At 41.5% G+C, this 14604-nt stretch overlaps 1 protein-coding gene across 2 annotated transcripts in view; it reads right to left on the reverse strand.

Moving 5' to 3' along the window:
* Positions 1-1247: 1247 nt before the first annotated feature.
* Positions 1248-14604, reverse strand: part of TMEM100 (transmembrane protein 100) — a 39933-nt gene continuing 26576 nt past the window's right edge. For both annotated transcript variants that reach the window (XM_063456006.1, XM_063456007.1), the window contains exon 3: positions 1248-3824. In XM_063456006.1, coding sequence (XP_063312076.1) covers positions 3356-3754 — 399 coding nt within the window. In that variant the 5' untranslated portion in view covers positions 3755-3824 and the 3' untranslated portion in view covers positions 1248-3355. The remainder of the gene's footprint in view (positions 3825-14604) is intronic.

The raw sequence follows: 14604 nt of genomic DNA on the forward strand, positions 1-14604 counted from the left end.
ATTGACCATATGGATTCCCTTTAAAAATAAAACATTTCTGCATATTCTTTTTAAATAAAACTTTTTCTAGATAAATAAAAAAATCCCCTGATGCATTAAGGTCAAATTAGAATTAAATGCAATTTGCCGTTTTTATTATTCCTCATCAAAAAACAGTCATTTACACATTTTAGCAGCACTGATATATGTTTTTTTTTTTTTTAATAAAATGTATATTTTATACAAAAACAGACCAGAAAGTGCTAGATTTGATGTTAATTTTTACAAAAAGATGACAGTTCGAGATACAAATCACACCTTGCAGTGCTCATTATTGACAAATATAATTACAAATAGCGTTCTAAATAAACAATAATTATAACAACATGAATAAGAATTATTATTATTTTTTTAAAACTACAAGTACCACCAATGTCATTTGCTGTAAATATAGAGTACTTACAGCTAATGGTAAGGCTAAATCAGTTGTGGCTTACCTTAGCACTCTATAGGTTTGTGAAATGCATTTGCCATGGTTCTTTGCAAGCCGATGGGTAAGTCATCACTGCGCTAAACTCAAAGGAAGGTTGAGAACGTATAACTGTAGATTAATTCTTGCGCTGTTAGTTTTCAATTGGGAATTTCTAATGCTACATCTCACAGTGAGGGTTCTTTTACAAATCCATCCAATGTCTATTAGGGAAGGCAATCGATTACCCCCTCTAATTTACAGAATGAAACCCGTTAGCAGGGATCCATCATTTAGTTGAATTAGCGCATCATTTGTATTAGATTATAGGAACAGTAAATAATATCATAAACTAGCCACAAAACAACTAGCTGGGTGCATTTAAAATACTTGTAAAAAAAAAAAAAAAAAGCATTAAACTTTGTGTAAAAATACAGAAAATTTAAGAACACTAAGGAGCTTCATATTCTCATGGTGTTGGTTTTCTACTGCATTTGTTAATGTGTGAACACACAGTTCCACAGAATGCATGAAATATAAAGAGACTAAGTTTGACCCTCAGGGTTATTCTCTAAACCATAAATTGTCAGGAATTTATCAGGAACCGGATTTAAAAAAAAAAAAAAAAAAAAAATTCCCAAATTTGAAATTCACTGGTGAAACCCAAACCATTCTTAGGTTAGTAAGTAACTGTTCCATTGTTTTCATTTTCTCTTTAACCCCTTAAGGACACATGACAGAAATATTCCGGCATGATTCCCTTTTATTCCAGAAGTTGTGTCCTTAAGGGGTTAAGCTTTCGATCTGTCAAAGTAGTATTTCCACGTGGGTCATGTTTCCCAAAATACATAGATGCCACACAGAAGGCTTGCGGAATGATTTTGGCATTGTATGACATTAATATAATGAAATATTATAATTGTATAATTATTATGTTGTCAGTATGAAATCAATTCATTAATCAGGTGGCTCCTATTACATTAGAGATTAATATGTTTTGCTGTCCGTTTTTTGACCCAGACATCTAGGGCATACTATCTATTTCTGAATATTTCGATTATTCTGTCTATTTACTATTATCTTTGTTTAAAGCCAACTCCTTATTGTATCCATAGGAGTGGAGGAACATTCCGCTGGAGAAAAATCCTAATGTTTCCAGGAATGTTGATTAATTAAATGATGGCTCTCTGAACGGGCAAAAAATACTATACACCCTTGGGGCATCGCTTGTCATGTCCCATGGAAATTCTGCAGTTAAATAGTTGTCTCTGGTAAATAACGGACAGGTTTGACACCCAATGTCTAAGTTTTTTTTTGTTTGTTTTGTTTTAACAAGGTTCATTAGAGAATTCCAGAACAACAATATCACTTACACAGCTTTACATTTTTTTGTGAGGCTTTCCTGTCCCATTAAAAGAGTGTTTTTTTTATAATGTGTTTAAGTTAATTAGATAGTGTCTAACGTATTGCAATTTATATCTTTTTTTTTTTTATATATTGAAACCGTAGGATATTAACAGTCTATAAAGGACAGTTTTGGGGGGTAAAATAATGTAAGTACACTGAGTGCCACACTGGTTTGGTGGCCACACTGGTTAAATTCCTTGGCTTTGCTGCAATGGCTTAGCGGCCACACTGTGTTAGTTGCTTGCCACTGGTGCTAAGTACTAGTGGCCACACTTCACATCTAGATCCTTAGCGCTATGGCTTAGTGGCCACAAGATTCAAGTTCATAGAACCTTGGTGCCATGGTTTGGTGGCCACACTGGTCAAGTTTCTTGCCGCTGATGCCAAGGCTTGATGTCTACACTGGTCTAGTCACTTGCCCATTGTGTCAGTGTGACTAATGTGCTTTCAAGATCCTACTCAACCAGTCTAGTTATTGACACACAGGTTCTAAACCTTTGGTTGTTTTGTGCTGTGTTGTCATTGTTATTGACTGTAGGGTTCAAACCGATGTTTTCTGCCTTTTCCGAATACCATGATTGATCTAGTTTTAGACTATGCCTACACTACTATTGTTACAACTTGGTAGATGCTATAATCCGTTCCCATAATGCTTAGCCAACCTTTAGCGTGTGGATGTGTTTAAGCATTAGGGTTCCACAATCCCCAGCACTCCAGCTGTTTAAACCACAACTCCCATCATTACAGGCTGTACAACCCCATCAAATCAGAAACAAATGGAACATCTGCTTCTAGAGGGAATTACTGAGATTTATATGTGAAAGTATTATCTCAAAGGGGCCAGAATCCATTTTACCCATATTTCTAGCCTACATGGAAGCAATCTGAAACATAAAACATATTGTACATTATGCCACCAAAAAAAAAAAAAAATGTTTTACTTCTGCTATTTGATATTCAAATGATCTATTCCTTTACTGAGAGGGAAATTCGGACACCAGACTGCGTTGTGATAACGCAAAGCATACACAAAGTAATCAATATTAAAAACAGATTCTCATGAACTAATGTTTGCTTGTAATTCTGCTATCACTGTAATACAGAACAAATCCCATGCTCTACATCGGAGGTAACCTACAGGTCTGAAACTCCTATGACGATCAGGCACCCGTTAGCTGTCTCAGGATCATGGCAGTCGTAGTTCCACAGCTGTAGGAGTTATCTGCTGGCCACCCATGCTCTACATTTACAACAGTACATATGATTTAGGCAATTTATTCAACTATACTGATAAAGAGATTTATAGGTCACAATTTGCACTGGTACACCAACGCATTTCACCAATCGCTGCTTCTCACTGGAGAGTGGCTTGAAGTATGAAGCATCTTCACTGTCTTTGATCCATCCAAACTTTTCCAAACCACTGGACCTTTTCCTTTCCAACTCCATCAGCTGGTCCAGATTATTCAGAGCGTCACTGTTTGTTTTGTTCTGTTGTCCTTAAACATGTATATTCCTCTGGTTCGCCACCAACGCTGTCTGGCTCTCTCGCCGTTTCGCTCTCTTTTTCCGTTGCCTAACTTTCCAGCACACAGCGCTCAAGCATACCAAAAGGAGTCCAGAAAACAGAATGACCAATCCGAACACAGAGATGATGGATCCATGGGAATTAAAACTGTACGCCACGGCGGTAGCCACCACTCCAGCTATAAGAATAACCACACCAAAAGGGATGGTGCATCTATAACACGAGAGCTCTACTCCACCAGTTGCAGCCGTCAGCTGAGTTTCATTGATCCTTGGAACAGCTTTAATTACATAATCATTGTTTTTCTTCTCCATCATTATGGGTTCCGACCCCTTAGAGGTCCCCATGATGTCTTTAATGGGCTCCTCCATCACCTTTGGGAAAATAAATGCTTCAACAAATTCTTAGACAGCTCCTTTGTTGAGTTGAAAGGGCCTTAATCTGAATAAAGAAAGAAGCACAAGGGTTTGTTCAAATATACTTTTCAAATAGCGGTCTGTATTGAAATATTGTCCTCTGCTAACAATTATAAAATTCTATGTATCAATAACAACTAATAATAATAATGCTTTCATTTTGCTTCGGGGATGCTTCAGGGATGAAACACTAATTTACTCGGTTAAATAGCCAAACGCTGTCTCAAACTCACCTCACACAAGCTATGCACTCTCGAGGACCCCTGTGACTGCACACCTGCGGTAATATCGCTGGCGGCTCAAGGCTCCATGACAGGACGGGGTTGCGGCCTACATGCGGTTGGGGGGGGGGAGGTGGAGAGGCATCAGAATGGACTCATCCTGCTCCTACCTCCCCCCCTCTGGACCGGTGGGGGTTATCCCTGTCCACAACATGGTGCTGACCCACTCACCAGTGCTGCACCTGGTTAGTTTGGTTTTTGAATACTACATCTCAGTAATATAAGCATGTTTCATAACCTACTTTAATACGTTTATCAACATGTCTATGACCTTGCATAGCTTTGTATCTCTCTCTCTCTCTCAATCGTTAATCTAGACATGTTCTGCTTAGCCTGTACCCTACACTACATTGAAAAAAATTGTGCAGTATACCCGAATGCCTTGCGAATATTATGCTTTGTCCAGTTAACTGCCTTGCCAATGCTGTTGGGGCATTGCATGATTGCCTGTTAATCATATGCCAATGTCCAAAAATTATGAATCAGCGGAATGGTCTCATGTTGTACAGGTGACATCATGGCAGATGTCCAATGACAATAGAAAGAGGGGTAAATCTATGTTTTATTTTCAATTATAAAGATATGACCTTTCCATTTACCGGTGATTCACAACATTTCAATATAATTTACAGCTCAATGTATTTTTAATATAGTTTAATGTCGTTTATTTTAAAATCCTTAAAACGGAGGTAAATATATATATTTTTTAACACAAATTAGGCTGTTTATCAGGTTGTATATGCATGATGAAAAAAGTGTTTTATTCCATAAGACAGAATTATTTCTACGAATGGGAGACATCCAAAAATGTAAACTGTTTTGTCATACGAGACAATCCTTCACAAATCATTATATAAAAAAAATAGAAATAAAAAGGGGTGGCGCTAATTAACAAATGTGCTAATAGTGCAGCATGCAGCAAAAACACCTTAGTGTACAGTCACTAAATACACTTACATATACAAATAAACTAAATGAAGAGAAGGTGATTGCGCAAGTTGAATATAGCTCCGAAGATTTTTGTAGAACGTCCCTAGGTTCTGTAAATATAGAACACCAACATAGGGTAGTATGCTAAACACGAAATATTAAATTGAGAAGCTTGGAAAAACTCACAATTTTTTGAGCATTTATAAGTTTGCTCTAAACTATACAGGCAAAGTGCATCGATCAGATGTACATATATCAGGGCTAGGTCCCCCAGGAGGTGTTTGCAGTCCTCAGTCAGGAATATCAGGAACCAGGTAGCCAGGTACGGATGTAATAAATGTATTGATACACAATAAAAAGCACAACGCGTTTCAACCCAATATCCTCAGGTACAGTATACAAGTTACAACTGAAAATGTTCTTATTTTTATAAGGCAAACAATTAAAAAGTTATTACAGGTATGTACAAACCAATCCCTCCCTCTTTCCCATATAAGGAATACTTCCGGTCTCGGGCCATGTATTCCCGCCTCCCCCAAGATGTCCTCTGTCACTCCACATTCTCAAAGTGTCCATATTGACCTTCACAAAATGGCCGCGATACGCGGCTGCCTCCAGTTCGTCACTTCCGGTTTTCATTATTATCGGAAGTCGTCACTTCCGGTTTCATCATTACGGCAACATCTCCGGCGGCCGTGTAATGACGTCATTGTATTGCTCCATTTTATCATACCCCTACGGCATTATTTACCGCCGTCCTTATGTGTTGAGTTTAAATAAGCAAACAATACATAGATCACTTATTTTACTGATTGTTTTAATATTTTTTTTAGATATTTTGTTTTACAGTAAATTCTCTAAACACCATACAGTTATGCAGTTTACACTTTTGGGGCAGAGTTAATCAGTCGTGCTGGAAATCCCTAGAAGCTACAGAATTGGATTCCCAGAGTAATTTGTCATTGTATTTGTTTATTTTATGCTACACAAAAAATGTTAAACAATGACTTAAAGAATGGCCGCAATTTTCAAAGGAAGCTCGTCGAGAACTGATAAGTTCTTTGCATTCTACTTTCAGAGCACTTTTGCGCACGCTACGGACGGGCGTGCATGGAACTTCTTAAGGACAGAAACTTCAACTTTTTTTTTACTAGCTATCCCACTATGAATAAGCAATTCCTCCACCGGAAAGTCTAATAAAAACACAATAATGAAATAATGGGGTGTATGTCCCCTTGTTTGTGTGAATTAAAACATTTATTTTACTTTCTTAAGTCTATGGTTCTTTTTGAGAAATAGCTGAGTGTATGGTTCTTAGAACAAACATGCAAATGGTATAAGTAGAGATTTTGGGGTTTACGTGTGTGTGTTTGCCGGCATCTTGTGTCAGTCTGGGACACAGTACGGTTCATAGTTGGTGTTCCAGTGATTGGCCCTTTTGGAGTAGAACCCATGCTGTGATTTGAAAAGCTATCTTTAAAAAGGTGCTACATTGTACACAGGGTTGCGCTTGATGATCCAGAGCAGTTTCCATATTGTTAGCATACCTTAAGGGGAGGGCAAACTCTGAGAACCTCAGTGGTACTCAGAGTGTTCCTAAATTCTAATTTTATAATCATATATTTTAAAGAGAGAAAAGGAAATATGATTCATACAAGGCTGGTCTAGCTGAACACTCTAGTGTTAGGAATACAAATATAATAAAATAATTGAGTTATTGTATCTCAAAGAGCTCAATGTGGAGCATTCAGCGTCTTTGCAGGACTGAAACCAGAATGACCCTTTAGTAGTTGTTCGATTGGACTTGGTCTACACTGCCAAGAATGCAAGGATGTGTTCTTTGCCCCAGAACATCTACATTAAGCTATAGTTGTTCTGGTTCCTAGAGTGTCCCCTTAAAGGAACACTATAGCATTAGCAATAAAGCATGAATTCCTCAATGCCATAGTGTCCTAGTAGGTAGTTAGATTATTGGGACTCACCTAAATAAAGTAAGTAGAACATTTAACTTATTTTTTTTCTCCATCACCGCTCCACCTCTCTCCATCCTGTCGCTCTGTCTCCTAGTCTGAGATTATTAAATTTGATAATCTCAGTAAATCAAATGCCTCCCCATTGGGAAGTATTCAGAGGCTAGTGCACGAACTAAACACTTCACTGTGCCGCAGTGTGTGTCAACCCTGCAATCATAACATTGTCATATCTACTAAACAGCAATGTTTTTGATAGCAGGGTTAGACATACAAATAGGGACAGTTGAGAAGTATGCTACTCTGTTTATTTTTAAAGTTATAGCATTTCTTTTACACTAAAGTCACGAAGGCCACTTCATCTCAATTAAGTTGTCTGGGTGCAATGACCTTGTCATTTTAATCCTGCAATGTAAAGCACTGTATGTCACGGCAAAGGTGCATAATTTATTATTACACCATGGAATATTGCTATTTAATATAACTGGTGTAGTGCATCAATAATTTGACCCATGGGTAGAGGACAAATGGCAGAGAGAAATTGCTCTTTTGATCAAAAGGGGTTTCTGTAAGGTGTGAAAAGGATTGCCCTTTTGATCTATCAAACGCCCTGCAAGGTGAGACATTTTACACTTGAGCCACCTGTATGTCTAGTTTCAATGTAAACTAACTGACTTTGACCATATGGCCTGAAATTCTCAATTGATAGTTCAATCCTTTGATATGGTAATGGTTTTATGAAGGCCCTAGTGTTCCAAAAGATACATTAATACTTACCCACAGCTTAATAATTAAGCCTCATTTTTATTATATTTGGAATGGGACCAAGCCCAATCTTTTAATTAAAGGACCACTATAGTGCAAGGAAAACAAACTCGTGCCCTGAGGGTGCCCTCCAGGGGAAGGTGAGGTGAAGGTGAGAAAGGGGGTTAAACACTCACCTTTCTCCAGCGCTGGGCTCCTTCGGCGCTGGGGACTCTCCTCCTCCTTCCGACGTCATCGGCTGAATGTAAGAGCTTTCCTATGGACGCTGGCGTCTTCTCACTGTGAAAATCACAGTTGGAAGCGCGGAAGCGCCTTTAGCGGCTGTGAGTGAGACAGCCACTAGGGGCTGGATTAACCCGAAAGTAAACATAGCAGTTTCCAGTTTCTCTGAAACTGCTATGTTTACAGCAGGCAGGGTTAATCCTAGATGGACCTGGCACCCAGACCACGTCATTGATTCATCTTTGTGCCTATAGTGGTCCTTTAAGCCTAAACATGAGTTGCACAACTTAAATTGTATGGCAGGAATTGTGATGTCAGCCCTATTGGATCGCGGTTGGGGCATGCAACGTGTCTATGGGATGGGAAAATAATAAATTTGTAGATGCAATTATTATTTCTGTGGCGGGTACATAAGAGAAGATAGAGCCAGATGTTTCCATTTGGATTGACCATGTTCTGGAACAAAGGAGGTGGTCACTTATTATTTCTATAGGTATGCCTTAACTCCACCCCTAGGCAAGACTTGATAATCCACAGGGTATATATATCCAATTATTTGGAGGGGTAAGGTGTACTTGCTTGGGGCCAAGATCTCATATTGAGTGAGTCACCATCATCCTTCCTTGTCAGATACCATCTGGGCAGAAGTTTTACTTTGAAAACTTAAAGGAACACTATAGTCACCTAAATTACTTTAGCTAAATAAAGCAGTTTTAGTGTATAGATCATTCCCTGCAATTTCACTGCTCAATTCACTGTCATTTAGGAGTTAAATAATTTTGTTTCTGTTTATGCAGCCCTAGCCACACCTCCCCTGGCTATGATTGACAGAGCCTGCATGAAAAAAACAAAACTGGTTTCACTTTCAAACAGATGTCATTTACCTTAAATAATTGTATCTCAATCTCTAAATTGAACTTTAATCACATACAGGAGTCTCTTGCAGGGTCTAGCAAGCTATTAACATAGCAGGGGATAAGAACATCTTAATTAAACAGAACTTGCAATAAAGAAATCTTTTTACAGGAAGTGTTTACGGAAGGCTGTGCAAGTCACATGCAGGAAGGTGTGACTAGGGTTCATAAACAAAGGGATTTAACTCCTAAATGGCAGAGGATTGAGCAGTGAGGCTGCAGGGGCATGTTTTATACACCAAAACTGCTTCATTAAGCTAAAGTTGTTCAGGTGACTATAGTGTCCCTTTAAGTGAGTAATTAGGACTTCTGTTATTTTATCCTTTTTGTTTTTATCTGTTGTTGGTGTAAATAATTTGTTTATCATATATTTTTGTATGCACTGTGACTAGTTTTTGCTCATAATAAACATTAATTTATTTAGTTCTGCCTTTGTCTGGTTAAGAATCACGTTACCTGAAGAGACTAGTTAGTATTTTTGCAATTCCTTAAATATTGGGCTAAGTTGTATTTGGTGGGTTTTTATTATTGATTGACCTGGGGCACCAAAACACCCCATTTATAAATTCTCTTGGTGGTGGCAGCACTAAAATAGTAATAGTTATATTGTTATGTTTAAGTGTGGGTGGTGTTAAGGGGGATTTTGTGAGTATTTCCGGTCTAGTGCAGACAAATAGTGAAATTTAACCCTTTCACCACCACAACTACGTCACGTACACTCTTGGAGTAGGGTGCGTTCGTGACACTGTACGTTTGCAGGGTTAAACGCACCTCTAATGGCTGCCTTCCAGATATCTACTGGAGGAACTTTCTTTACATCGACCATGTAATACTTGGTCATTTGACTAAATGCAACTCACAGGAAAGGATTTGGATGCACATGCAAATCAGTCCCCAATGCTCCTCTCTTCCTCATCGGAATGTGAGTGACGCCCAGTGGCGTCTCTAGGATTCATTTTTAGGGGGGGCACATGGTGGGCCAGGGACAAAAGTAGGGGGGCACATTTAACCCTGCCCTCACCGCAGTTTGACCCCGCGCCTGCTGCATGTTAAGCCCCGCCCCTGACACAATGTGTTGTTTTTTATAATCCCTGGTGGAGAATTCATTATTTTCCACCAAGGATTATTAAAAAAAAAAAACATTTCCCTTGATACAGTCCATACACACACACACACACAGACTGCTGAGTCCATACACACACACAGACTGCTGAGTCCATACACACATACAGACTGCTGTATGTCAGGTGACTATAGTCAGGTGACTATAGTGTCCCTTTAAGTGAGTAATTAGGACTTCTGTTATTTTATCCTTTTTGTTTTTATCTGTTGTTGGTGTAAATAATTTGTTTATCATATATTTTTGTATGCACTGTGACTAGTTTTTGCTCATAATAAACATTAATTTATTTAGTTCTGCCTTTGTCTGGTTAAGAATCACGTTACCTGAAGAGACTAGTTAGTATTTTTGCAATTCCTTAAATATTGGGCTAAGTTGTATTTGGTGGGTTTTTATTATTGATTGACCTGGGGCACCAAAACACCCCATTTATAAATTCTCTTGGTGGTGGCAGCACTAAAATAGTAATAGTTATATTGTTATGTTTAAGTGTGGGTGGTGTTAAGGGGGATTTTGTGAGTATTTCCGGTCTAGTGCAGACAAATAGTGAAATTTAACCCTTTCACCACCACAACTACGTCACGTACACTCTTGGAGTAGGGTGCGTTCGTGACACTGTACGTTTGCAGGGTTAAACGCACCTCTAATGGCTGCCTTCCAGATATCTACTGGAGGAAATTTCTTTACATCGACCATGTAATACTTGGTCATTTGACTAAATGCAACTCACAGGAAAGGATTTGGATGCACATGCAAATCAGTCCCCAATGCTCCTCTCTTCCTCATCGGAATGTGAGTGACGCCCAGTGGCGTCTCTAGGATTCATTTTTAGGGGGGGCACATGGTGGGCCAGGGACAAAAGTAGGGGGGCACATTTAACCCTGCCCTCACCGCAGTTTGACCCCGCGCCTGCTGCATGTTAAGCCCCGCCCCTGACACAATGTGTTGTTTTTTATAATCCCTGGTGGAGAATTCATTATTTTCCACCAAGGATTATTAAAAAAAAAAACATTTCCCTTGATACAGTCCATACACACACACACACACAGACTGCTGAGTCCATACACACACACAGACTGCTGAGTCCATACACACAGACTGCTGAGTCCATACACACAGACTGCTGAGTCCATACACACAGACTGCTGAGTCCAAACACACACACAGACTGCTGAGTCCATACACACATACAGACTGCTGAGTCCATACATACACACACACTGCTGAGTCCATACACACACTGCTGAGTCCATACACACACACAGACTGCTGAGTCCATACACACACACAGACTGCTGAGTCCACACACACACACAGACTGCTGAGTACACACACACACACACAGACTGCTGAGTCCACACACACACTGCTGAGTCCATACACACACACACAGACTGCTGAGTCCACACACACAGACACACTGCTGAGTCCATACACACACACACACACACACACACAGACTGCTGAGTCCTTACACACAGAGAGACAGACTGCTGACCATACACACACACACACACACACACACACACACACAGACTGCTGAGTCCATACACACATACAGACTGCTGAGTCCATACATACACACACACACTGCTGAGTCCATACACACACACACACACTGCTGAGTCCATACACACACACAGACTGCTGAGTCCATACACACACACAGACTGCTGAGTCCATACACACACATACAGACTGCCAAGTCCATACACACACACACAGACTGCCAAGTCCATAAACACACACACACAGACACACACAGACTGCTGAGTCCACACACACACACACACACAGACTGCTGAGTCCACACACACACTGCTGAGTCCATACACACACACACAGACTGCTGAGTCCACACACACAGACACACTGCTGAGTCCATACACACACACACAGACTGCTGAGTCCATACACACACAGACTGCTGAATCCATACACACACACACACACACACTGCTGAGTCCACACACACACACACACACTGCTGAGTCCATACACACACACACACACACACACACTGCTGAGTCCATACACACACAGACTGCTGAGTCCATACACACACAGACTGCTGAGTCCATACACACAGACTGCTGAGTCCACACACACACACACACACACAGCTGAGTCCATACACACACACACACAGCTGAGTCCATACACACACACACACAGCTGAGTCCATACACACACACACACACACAGCTGAGTCCACACACACACACACAGACTGCTGAGTCCTTACACACACACACACACACACACACACAGACTGCTGAGTCCTTACACACAGAGAGACAGACTGCTGACCATACACACACACACAGACTGCTGAGTCCATACACACATACAGACTGCTGAGTCCATACACACACACACACACACACAGAGACTGCTGAGTCCATACACACATACAGACTGCTGAGTCCATACACACATACAGACTGCTGAGTCCATACATACACACACACAGACTGCTGAGTCCATACACACACTGCTGAGTCCATACACACACACAGACTGCTGAGTCCTTACACACACACACAGACTGCTGAGTCCACACACACACTGCTGAGTCCATACACACACACACAGACTGCTGAGTCCACACACACACAGACTGCTGAGTCCACACACACACACACATACTGCTGAGTCCATACACACACACACTGCTGAGTCCATACACACACACACACATACTGCTGAGTCCATACACACACAGACTGCTGAGTCCATACACACACACACTGCTGAGTCCATACACACACACACTGCTGAGTCCATACACACACACACACACACACACACTGCTGAGTCCATACACACACACACACAGACTGCCGAGTCCATACACACACACACACAGACTGCCGAGTCCATACACACACACACACACACACACACACAGACTGCTGAGTCCATACACACACACACAGACTGCTGAGTCCATACACACACACACACAGCTGAGTCCATACACACACACAGCTGAGTCCATACACACACACACACACACATACAGACTGCTGAGTCCATACATACACACACACACAGACTGCTGAGTCCATACACACACTGCTGAGTCCATACACACACACACACTGCTGAGTCCACACACACACACACACAGCTGAGTCCATACACACACACACACACACACACAGCTGAGTCCATACACACACACAAACACAGCTGAGTCCATACACACACACACACACAGCTGAGTCCATACACACATACAGACTGCTGAGTCCATACATACACACACACACACAGACTGCTGAGTCCATACACACACTGCTGAGTCCATACACACACACAGACTGCTGAGTCCATACACACACACAGACTGCTGAGTCCACACACACACACAGACTGCTGAGTCCACACACACACACACACACAGACTGCTGAGTCCACACACACACACACATACTGCTGAGTCCATACACACACAAACTGCTGAGTCCACACACACACACACACACATACTGCTGAGTCCATACACACACAGACTGCTGAGTCCATACACACACACACACACACACACACACACTGCTGAGTCCATACACACACACACACACTGCTGAGTCCATACACACACACAGACTGCCGAGTCCACACACACACACACAGCTGAGTCCATACACACACACACACACAGCTGAGTCCATACACACACACACACACACACAGCTGAGTCCATACACACACACACACAGCTGAGTCCATACACACACACACAGCTGAGTCCATACACACACACACAGCTGAGTCCATACACACACACACACACACACTGCTGAGTCCATACACACACACAGACTGCTGAGTCCATACACACACACAGACTGCTGAGTCCACACACACACTGCTGAGTCCATACACACACACACACAGACTGCTGAGTCCACACACACACACACACATACTGCTGAGTCCATACACACACACACTGCTGAGTCCATACACACACACACACACACTGCTGAGTCCATACACACACACACACACACACACACTGCTGAGTCCATACACACACACACACACACTGCTGAGTCCATACACACACACAGACTGCCGAGTCCACACACACACACACACACTGCTGAGTCCATACACACACACACAGACTGCTGAGTCCATACACACACACACACAGCTGAGTCCATACACACACACACACAGCTGAGTCCATACACACACACACACACACACACAGCTGAGTCCATACACACACACACACACACACACACAGCTGAGTCCATACACACACACACACAGACTCCTAAATCCATACACACACACACACACACACACACACACACACACAGCCGAGCAGTGGCGGATCCAGAACCAAATCTCAGGAGGGGCACTGGTGGTGGGCTAGAGCGGGGTGAAAAGGGCTGCAGCGGAGGAATAGGGGACTCTTGTTTAGGGGATAGGAGGCTGTACACATATGCGGCCACACACAGTGATATGAAAACACAATAACACACTGGCACATACACACAGAGAAAAACATATACCTTCACACACATACACTGGCACACCCACAGATACAAACCTATACCTACACATTCACACACAGATACCTACA

This window comes from Pelobates fuscus, chromosome 5 (assembly GCF_036172605.1).
Source record: "Pelobates fuscus isolate aPelFus1 chromosome 5, aPelFus1.pri, whole genome shotgun sequence".
In the NCBI taxonomy this organism is placed as follows: Eukaryota; Metazoa; Chordata; class Amphibia; order Anura; family Pelobatidae; genus Pelobates; species Pelobates fuscus.